Raw genomic sequence first — 11,401 nt, 5'->3', positions numbered from 1 at the left:
TTTAGTTAGGAGGGGGGGGGGGGGGAATTAGTTATAAACAAACATATTTTTTCCTGCGTATTCTGAAGTCAAAATATAAAAAATCTTCAATTTACACTTAATATAAAAAAATAATAATTAATATTAAACTTAACTTCAAAAATATAAAAAAAACTTAATTTATTTTTAATAAAAAAAATATTTTCTTAAAATAAAATTATCTAAGTAAATAACTAAAAATATAATAATTAATTAACAACTTCAAAAATATTTTAAAAAACGAATGTGACTTTGTCATTTTTCATCACAAATTATAAATTTACAACATAATTTCTTTTTATTATTTAAACATGCATGACGTTTAATCTTGATTTTTTGTCCAAATTTAATTTCAATCTGTATTATAAATTAAAATAAAATATTAATTTTTACTCCCTTTTATTGTATATTTAAAAATAATGATAATACTCGTTTCACTTCACTGTAATCGGAAATTATGTGGGGGAGAAATTCGTTTACAAAAAATAATAAATATACATAAAAGTAAAGTAAAAGAAATATATTTTTTATTTATTCATGCAAATTAACAATACTAGCACTAACAACCGTATCCGAAAAAACTAGTGCCTCAAATGCTGCAAAGAAGCCATTTCATTGGCTTAAGATTTAAACAATTCCCAATTTTGGAAATTATTGTCATCTGGTTTGATATATTATCCCAGATGAATTTAGTAAGGTCATGCAAATTGACAATATTTAATTAGAAACACACTTATAGAAAATACATGAGATTTTTTAGATCACCCTAAGAAAAATGGTTTTGAATTCCCTTGATTCCGCGAAAAAGCTTCACAGGAATTGAAAATGAGTATAGAAGAGCAGTGCTTTCCTTCAATACCATTAATTTATAGACGGAAGGTTCAAAAACAATTTTCTTACAAAGGTGATGACACGCCTATACATAATCCTCAAAAATATGTGAATGAATATTTTAATGTATTATTAATCAAGTGAGAAATTCGTCGGAGGAAGTTTTTCAGCAGTTCAAGCATTTTATTTTGGATTCTATTAATTTACCAGAATTATAAATGTGCACGAGAGGTTGTGATTTATATATTTTATTAACAGTTAGGATATATTAAAAAAAGATATTAATCTGCAAGATCTACTAATTGAATTAAAATTTATGAATATATTAATAAGCAAGCATCCTATAAAAATGCCATGGGAAATTTTATGCTATAATAACACTAATATGTTAAATGAAGTATATCCATTGTATTATGGATTATTTTAACCATTCCAATTAGAGGTGGGCGCGGGCCGTGAAATTACGCGTGACCTATCGTGTCACGGTGGGTCACGGCGTGAGTGTGAATAAATTTTAAATTATTAGGCATGACGGGCCTTCCCAAAATTTTTCCCGGGCGTGAACATAAATTTCCCGTGAATCACGGAAATTAAACATAAATTTGTAATTTTATAATTATATTACATATTTTCTAATTTAATTTAGTTCTTTTTTAAAAAAGAAAAATTTTTGAAAACAAAAAATATTCCGGCATTTTATAAACAACATCTGGTGTCACGCTCCTAGTTCTATTTTCTTTTTATGTTTAGGTGTTTTGTCGCGAGATTTTTTACTTAAACTTTAAAATTTATTCTCAAGCACATAAGGTAGGCTTAATACTAGATCCTAATTTCAAAAGCTCTAAGTTTTTAATAGACGAAGAAAAGGAAGTTATTTATAAAACAATCTTAAAAATGTGAAATGATATAAAATTTATGATATATATGCATAGGTCTATGCCAGCTGTCATTAACTTTCCTAATTCATCCTAAATTCATAAAAAACCATATATTCTAAATGAGACATATTTTTAGATGATTCTGATGAAGCATCAACATCTACCGATGAAAGCTGTGTGAATTTAAAAGATTCATCCCATAAAACATATAACAATGGCAATATTTTGAAGTTTTGGAAATTTATTTATTATTTTGAGAAAATTAGAGAATAAAATTTTGTCAAACCTGGCAAATTCGGCTTCTAGTGAAAGGTTATTTTTTATAGCCAATCACCTATTAGAGGAAAGGCGTACACAATTAAAATAAAAAAAATAGACATTCTTCTTTTTCTAAGTAAAAATTTGGATTTATAATATATATTTATTTTTTGTTATTATGGATTATGGAATTAAAGAAAATAAATAGAATAAATTCAAAAAAGTGTAAAAAATTGCATTAAAGTTTTGAAAAATTTAGAAACACCGTAAATTTTCGGGCGTGAATCAAAATATTGCCTTTCGTGAGCGGACGGGTCGGGTCAAAAATTTTTTAGTGGGTTAATAAAAAATTAGGCCCGCGCATACTAATTCCAATTACCCTGGTATCTGCAGAACGCAGCTTGTCAAAGTTCAAATTAATTAAAACTCACTAGAATCCTGTAAGGCACAGGACCAACCTGTTAATCTCCCTTTAATTTCAATAGAAAATAATACTTCCTCATTATTAGATTATACTGACATAATATTTTCTTTTACAAATAAAAAGGTGAAGATGATAAATAAAATTGCAATATTTTAATTTATGATTATATTCATTTTTTAATGTTTGTTACTCATTTATGATTAAAATTTAATAAAGTATATATGTTTTTACTTCTCATTAGAAAGTTTATCAAATAAGCTTAGGTTAATTGTTGTTTTTTAACAGGCCGCTAAGTCTCAGCATGGCAATGTTTATAACATATCATTCTGACAAGTAATATGATTATTATAACAACTGCTCATAAAATGCTTTTCTTAGTTTAGTTGGAACTCAAAAAATTGATAAGAAAAACTAAAAATTAATTTGCATTTTAATAATGTTAATAACTTGATCACAAGTTTTTTTATTATTATGTTTAGAACTAATGAAAATATTTTAAAAATTCTGTTAATCCTATCAATTATTTTATATCACTTAAAAAACGAATCATAATCGAGTATAAATAGTAAATTTTATTATTTACAAATATGAATAATAAAGCTATGCAATTCATTTGAATGGGCATAATGAGTAACAAACAAATAGTAAACACCACTTCCCCCACATTATATGATTTTTAAGCTACTAATTAATTGATATAATTTTTATTTCCAGTACATGTTTATTATAAACTTAAAGTTGTCCCATATACCCAGGCTGGGTTTTGATGGCATGCATGTCCATGATAAATACCAGAGATCTGTAGGCCCAGCCTGGAAAAATAAATTTTATGCTTTTAAAAATCCTAAGATTTAAAAAAATATAGACCGAAAAAGAAATTAAAAATTATATTCAGGGAGGGACAGGACAAATCTCCCCCAAAGCCAAAAAATGCAATGCCAGATATATTTTTAAAAATATTGTTTTAATATTTATTCCTATCTCATATTAAATATTTAATTACATTTATTTATCACATTCATATACTAAGTTATTTTATCAATTAATTTCGATTTCAAGTTTTCCGGCATATTTACTTATAATTTTCAATTTTTTAGTGGTGTAATATTTATCTACCATTTTCAAATTTCTAGTCAAATGATATTTATTTCTGAAACTCCTTGTCCAACAGGGAGAAAGAAATTGCAAGCTTGTCCAAAGAGATAGTCTTCACCATCAAGCAGTAATAGCTTTTATGGAGTTAGAAGAGCCGATTATTTGCTATTACTGAAATATCACAATGCATGAAAAAAATATTTCCTCAGAAGCAAGAAAATTATTGGATTCAATCCTTATTCCAAATTTTTTTCCTCATTAGAATGTTTTATTTAATTATACAACTATTAATACTTTTCAAATACATGACATTGACTTGATTAATAAGATAAGAATAGTGGAGAGCATTTTATTAGAACTCAAGGAAATTATGGCTAATGTTGATGAAGAATTTCATATTTTATATGTTATTGTTGAGTCAAAAGCAGAGCTATACATGTTTAATATTTATCTCCCTCGACTTGCATCAAGGCAAGCTCATCGTTAAAACATTAATATAAGATCAGTAGAAGAGTATTATAAAACAAATGTCCCCTCTCTTAGATATATTTATAACCCAAATAAAAATGAAAAGTTTTTAATTCATCATGCAGCACTTACCAATCTGCAGATATTACGTACACAAAAAGCCTTACCAACCTTTTTCAGATGGATAGAAAAAAAATATTTGTTAGATTTTTACATGAAAATGTTAAAGTATCTTATGATGCCTTATTGGCTGAATATCTATGTTTATAAAATTAACTATGGTTGATATAGTCCCAAAAAATGCTATCGATGCTTAGCATTTCAAACATAGTTTAGATTATATTCCCAAGTATTAAAAGGGTTTAAATATATTAGCAACTCTTCCCATTAGTAAACTAATGATAGAACATTCTTTTTTTAAAGAAGAATAACAGAGCCCAACAGAGGTAACATTTGCACAATATAGCTCGTACTTTTTTAAAAAATTTTTTACTACCGAGTTCGGGTTTTTTTAAAAAAATTTCAGGCCCGGCTAAAATAAATTATATATTTTTTTGAATTTTATAGCTAAATAACGATTTTAAATATATGCTGTTTTAAAATATACAACCCAGCCAGGATATTTTTTAAAAAAAATTTCACGCCCTGCCTAGGTGTTTTTTTAAAAAAAATTTGGGCTCGGCCCAGGTATATTTAAAAAATTAAAATATGGTCCAGCCCAGGGGCTGGAATTGAAATATTAGCTCAATCCCAATGAAGATTGGATTTTACATGTAAATATATAACATACAAAATACAATTATTCCTTATAAACTTTTTGTGTATTAATTTATATTTCCAACATTTAATTTTTTATATATATAAACTTTAAAGGCTCAAAAAATTCAAATTTCTATTTTGGGTCAGTGATTCATATAATGGTTATATTTACTTTATATTTTATAATTCACATTTATTTTTATACCGCCAGTTATATCCGTTTAATATTTTTTAATTCACATTTATTTTATAGTTTTTTATAAGACGGTTTATACATAAACTTTTTTATAATTCACAAATAATTTAAAATTGTGTATTAGAAATAGTTATTAGTTCTAATAAATTTATGCTTGATATTTTTAAAAAACAATTTCTTAAAAAATTATATTATCCCCCCCCCCCGAAACCAATTTCCTGCATACACGCCTGATTATATTAATTAATCATTTGCAAAAATATAATGTATATTAATTTATTGTTCATATTTTGACATTTCCTTTTAAAACAATCTGCAAAATAACACAAAAATTATCCATAATAATAAAATTGTGGGGTAAATTGAAATTTAACCTTTTAAATCCAGACTAAGCCTAAAATTTAGTATAAAGTTGTCAGATAAATGTAACATCAAATACTTTACTAAATTCTTAGAAAACATGGCAAATTTATTGTATATTGAAATATTAAATTAAATATAAGACAAATACTATGAATTATTAAATGTTATGTATATTATACACAAATATAATAAATTAAGATCATATATTCAGTTTAATTTTTTATCTGTTATGATTTTGTCATGCAAGTATGTTAGATCTTTCTCTAATAATTTAGGTAAAATCACTCCATTTTCATTTATCCATGAGGCAACAGATTTATTTAACATTGAATTGCATCTTTTATTGGTATTTGGATCAATAAACTCATAAATAATTTCATATATGTCATCAAATCTATTATTTAATAAATGTTCAAACCATAGCTTAACTATTTGATGTAATATAACCTTTTAAGATTTGTTCTTATAGTCCACTTTTGAGGCTTATCAAATCCAGACTCATCCTTTCTCAGGCCAACAAATATTATATCCTTTTCAACATATTTTATGTAGAGAGTAAAAACTGCCATCATAAAAAAATATGTTTACATATAAAAATATTATGAGTTAAGGATTTTAATCTAAAAACTAATATTCAAAAAATAATTTTATAATTAAGGAAATATAAGGATATGATAGTGAGCAAATAATGAGAACAGTTCTCGATTTTGGGAATGGTTGAATGTAATCATAGACTAATGCAAATAATGAAACAATACATGCAATAGTACAAATAACTAATCTTCCGTCTACAATCGAAAATGATTCTTCCATTTCATATTTTTCAGAAATGATCTAAACCATTATTAGTAATAATAGTAAAATATTTATTAACTTTTTTAACCATATCATCTAAGGAATTTTTTACTGCAGTATTATCCCATTTATCAATTTTTACAGGTTTATCCTCAATTGACCACTAATTTTATAATTGATAATAAAATGTGTATTTAATTTTATAACTTTGCTAATTAATTTCTTCAAAGGTTTCTTTGACATTTTCAAAATTTACGTGTAAAATATAAGAATGAATGAGTTAATAGCGGATTTTATATAAAGGCTAGTGCTAAACATTACTCTAGATTAATCAGACAAACTGAAATTTATATATAATTTATCGTGTATTGAGTGATTTATTATTCAGGGATACAGATTTTTTAGTATTTATCAGTGACCTGCAGAGGTATTTTTTAAAATATATTATATTAATTTTTGTTTTTACAGCTAATAATGGCGATTTCAAATATTTGGTTTTAAAATATACGACCCGGCCCGGCTATTTTTTTTAAAAAAATTTTCGGGCTTAAATTTAAAAAATTAAAATAAGGCCCGGCCTGGGGGACTTAGGGCCGGGTCTGCAGATCTCTGGTATTTATAAATAAGTGCATTTTCACTAAAATTTCTATTCACTAAATGGGAACTTTGAAACTCCATAGCAAAAATAGTAATATATATTTTATGTTATATTACACATTTTATATTATAACGAGATTTAAATTTAAACTCATGCAAATATTCTCCAATAATATGGGCTATATTTACTGGATCCTTGTCTCATTTAATTTATTAATTTTTTAGATTCTCGATTTTTTTATAATAAGGTAAACCATCTATAGATCTTCAGACCTTAATACCTTCGATTTTTAGTATATAAGGTAAATATCTTAAATCTTTAGGCCTTTTTTACATTTCTGAAGTCGATTTCTCCTTGTTCAAATAATTGGGCACTTATTTTTTCCTTCTTTCTAAGCCATATATCTGGAGTCCTTTTACTAACAAGATCCATAAAAACTATTATTAAAATATTCTAATTATAGAAAACGTTTGTTGTATTTATTACTCAACATAAAATTATACTTATAATTTGAAAAAAAACAGCACAATATAATATATTCTGCAAAGAGGTCAATAAAATAAACTAATAATTAATAATTTTACTTTTTTACATCGAAATATATTTTCAGGCAAATGTTCATAAATGTCAATCTCAAGCTGAAATCTAAGACATAAATTGCTATATCGTCGGGTGAGATATCCACTTTTTATAAAAATTATTTTATTGATAAATCAGTTCTACAGAACTATCTCCTTCTATATTAACAGTAAAAGATGAAAAAATCAACAGAATTATTTTTATTCACATTATATTGTTCCATATCTTAATTTGCATAATAGTATAGTATTCAGGGGCTGACTGGTCATAACTTGAAAAAATGTAAATTTATGAGGCCGATCAGAAAACATATTTAAAAAAGAGGCCGATCAGGGAAAAATATGAAGTATATGATGATTTTTTTTATCAAATAAAATATGACTTTTCCATTATCATATTCTTATATTTTATATATTAAAATTTATTTTCAATTATATTTCCTTTTTTAACGTATGGAATATCAAATCAATACACATCTTGAGGATTGTCATTTAGATATTGCTATTTTTGAGTCTAAATGAGTGTCAATTTTAATTAATATATACATTATTTGATGTATTTTTTTACGTTTCCGGTTCACAAAATAGATTTTTGTCGCGAAAGACATTTATAGGAGAAAGGCTAACATCTTAAACGTAATTTTGAATAAAATTATATCATTGAACTCAGAATTTAATTTTCTATCCAAAACTGCTTAGATGTATTTTTTTACGTTTCCGGTTCACAAAATAAATATTTTATCGCGAAAGACATTTATATGGGAAAGGCTAACATCTTAAACGTAATTTTGAATATAATTATATCATTAAACTCAGAATTTAACCGCTTAGATATATTTTTTTACGTTTGCGGTTCACAAAATAAATTTTGTGTCGCGAAAGACATTTATAGGGGAAGGGCTAACATCTTAAAAGTAATTTTGAATATAATTATATCATTGAACTCAGAATTTAATTTTCTATCCCAAACTGCTTAGATGTATTTTTTTACGTTTCCGGTTCACAAAATAAATATTTTATCGCGAAAGACATTTATATGGGAAAGGCTAACATCTTAAACGTAATTTTGAATATAATTATATCATTAAACTCAGAATTTAACCGCTTAGATATATTTTTTTACGTTTCCGGTTCACAAAATAAATTTTTTGTCGCGAAAGACATTTATAGGGGAAGGGCTAACATTTTAAACGTAATTTTGAATATAATTATATCATTGAACTCAGAATTTAATTTTCTATCCAAAACTGCTTAGATGTATTTTTTTACGTTTACGGTTCACAAAATAAATATTTTATCGCGAAAGACATTTATATGGGAAAGGCTAACATCTTAAACGTAATTTTGAATATAATTATATCATTAAACTCAGAATTTAACCGCTTAGATGTATTTTTTTACGTTTCCGGTTCACAAAATAGATTTTTGTCGCGAAAGACATTTATAGGGGAAGGGCTAACATCTTAAACGTAATTTTGAATCTAATTATATCATTGAACTCAGAATTTAATTTTCTATCCAAAACTGCTTAGATGTATTTTTTTACGTTTCCGGTTCACAAAATAAATATTTTATCGCGAAAGACATTTATATGGGAAAGGCTAACATCTTAAACGTAATTTTAAATATAATTATATCATTAAACTCAGAATTTAACCGCTTAGATATATTTTTTTAGGTTTGCGGTTCACAAAATAAATTTTTTGTTGTGAAAGACATTTATAGAGGAAAGGCTATTATCTTAAACGTAATTTTGAATATAATTATATCATTGAACTCAGAATTTAATTTCCTATCCAAAACCGCTTAGATGTATTTTTTTATGTTTCCTGTTCACAAAATAAATTTTTTGTCGCGAAAGACATTTATAGGGGAAGGGCTAACATCTTAAACGTAATTTTGATTATAATTATATCATTGAACTCAGAATTTAATTCTCTATCCAAAACTGCTTAGATGTATTTTTTTACGTTTCCGGTTCACAAATAAAATATTTTATCGCGAAAGACATTTATATGGGATAGGCTAACATCTTAAACGTAATTTTGAATATAATTATATCATTAAACTCAGAATTTAACCACTTAGATGTATTTTTTTACGTTTCCGGTTCACAAAATATATTTTTGTCGCAAAAGACATTTATAGGGGAAAGGTTAACATCTTAAACGTAATTTTGAATATAATTATATTAAACTCAGAATTTAATTTCCTATCCAACACCGCTTAGATGTATTTTTTTACGTTTCCGGTTCACAAAATAAATTTTTTGTCGGGAAAGACATTTATACGGGAAAGGCTAACAACGTAATTTTGATTATAATTATATCATTGAACTCAGAATTTAATTCTCTATCCAAAACTGCTTAGATGTATTTTTTTACGTTTCCGGTTCACAAAATAAATTTTTTGTCGCGAAAATCATTTATAGACGAAAGGCTAACATCTGAAATGTAATTTTGAATATATTTAGATCATTGAACTCAGAATTTAATTCTCTATCCAAAACCGCTTAGATGTATTTTTTACGTTTCCGGTTGACAATGTGGCGAAAGACATTTATAGGAGAATGGCTAACATCTTAAAAGTAATTTTGAATATATTTATATCATTGAACTCAGAATTTAATTCTCTATCCAAAACCGCTTAGATGTATTTTTTTACGTTTCCGGTTCACAAAATATATTTCTTGTCGCCAAAGTCATCTATAGACGAAAGGCTAATATCTGAAATGTAATTTTGAATATATTTATATCAATGAACTCATAATTTAATTCTCTATAATAAAACCGCTTAGATATATTTTTTTACGTTTCCGGTTCACAAAATAAATTTTTTGTCGCGAAAGTCATTTATGGACGAAAGGCTAACATCTGAAATGTTTTGAATATATTTATATCATTGAACTCAGAATTTAATTCTCTATCCAAAACCGTTTAGATGTATTTTTTTACGTTTCCGGTTCACAAAATAAATATTTTGTCGCGAAAGACATTTATAGGGGAAAGGCTAACATCTTAAACGTAATTTTAAATATATTTATATAATTGAACTCAGAATTTAATTCTCTATCCAAAACCGCTTAGATGTATCTTTTTACGTTTCCGGTTCACAAAATATATTTTTTGTCGCAAAAGTCATTTAGAGGGGACAGACTAACATCTGAAATGTAATTTTAAATATATTTATATCAATGAACTCAGAATTAAATTCTTTATCCAAAGCCGCTTAGATGTATTTTTTACGTTTCCGGTTGACAATGTGGCGAAAGACATTTATAGGAGAATGGCTAACATCTTAAAAGTAATTTTGAATATATTTATATCATTGAACTCAGAATTTAATTCTCTATCCAAAACCGCTTAGATGTATTTTTTTACGTTTCCGGTTCACAAAATAAATTTTTTGTCGCGAAAATCATTTATAGACGAAAGGCTAACATCTGAAATGTAATTTTGAATATATTTATATCATTGAACTCAGAATTTAATTCTCTATCCAAAACCGTTTACATGCATTTTTTACGTTTCCGGTTCACAAAATAAATTTTTTGTCGCGAAAGACATTTATAGAGGAAAGGCTAACATCTTAAAGGTAATTTTAAATATATTTATATCATTGAACTCAGAATTTAATTCTCTATCCAAAACCGCTTAGATGTATTTTTATACGTTTCCGGTTCACAAAATAAATTTTTTGTCACGAAAGACATTTATATGGGAAAGGCTAACATCTTAAACGTAATTTTGAATATAATTATATCATTGAACTCAGAATTTAATTCTCTATCCAAAACCGCTTAGATGTATTTTTTTACGTTTCCGTTTCACAAAATAAATATTTTTTAGCGAAAAACATTTATAGGGGTTAGGTTAACATCTTAAACGTAATTTTGAATATAATTATATTGAACTCAGAATTTAATTTCCTATCCAAAACCGCTTAGATGTATTTTTTTACGTTTCCGGTTCACAAAATAAATATTTTATCGCGAAAGACATTTATATGGGAAAGGCTAACATCTTAAACGTAATTTTGAATATAATTATATCACTGAACTCAGAATTTAATTCTCTATCCAAAACCGCTTAGATATATTTTTTTACGTTTCCGGTTCACAAAATAAATTTTTTGTCGTGA

The 11,401-nt window shown here is 26.0% G+C and overlaps 1 protein-coding gene across 1 annotated transcript; it reads right to left on the bottom strand.

Moving 5' to 3' along the window:
* Positions 1–5,466: 5,466 nt before the first annotated feature.
* LOC135922075 (signal peptidase complex subunit 2-like) lies at positions 5,467–6,359 on the bottom strand. The gene is made up of 5 exons (XM_065456494.1): positions 6,293–6,359; positions 6,165–6,248; positions 5,965–6,124; positions 5,738–5,873; positions 5,467–5,684 (listed from the first exon to the last, which is right to left on the bottom strand). Exons 1-5 carry the CDS (start codon positions 6,326–6,328, stop codon positions 5,498–5,500), a joined length of 603 nt encoding a protein of 200 aa, XP_065312566.1. The 5' UTR covers positions 6,329–6,359; the 3' UTR covers positions 5,467–5,497.
* Between the last annotated feature and the right edge of the window lie 5,042 nt (positions 6,360–11,401).

Source organism: Gordionus sp. m RMFG-2023, chromosome 1, assembly GCF_954871325.1.
Source record: "Gordionus sp. m RMFG-2023 chromosome 1, tfGorSpeb1-WG-v2, whole genome shotgun sequence".
Lineage (NCBI taxonomy): Eukaryota > Metazoa > Nematomorpha > Gordioida > Chordodea > Parachordodidae > Gordionus > Gordionus sp. m RMFG-2023.
The sequence above is the reverse complement of the archived record's forward strand: the minus strand, read 5'-3'. Positions and strand labels throughout refer to the sequence as shown.

Coding starts and splice junctions, on each gene's coding strand:
- LOC135922075 (XM_065456494.1), bottom strand. CDS start 6,328: ATGTCAAAGAAACCTTTGAAGAAATTAATTAGCAAA. Junction 6,249..6,292: donor TGAAGAAATTAATTAGCAAA/GTTATAAAATTA, acceptor TTATAAAATTAG/TGGTCAATTGAGGATAAACC. Junction 5,685..5,737: donor ATAAGAACAAATCTTAAAAG/GTTATATTACAT, acceptor ATTAAATAATAG/ATTTGATGACATATATGAAA.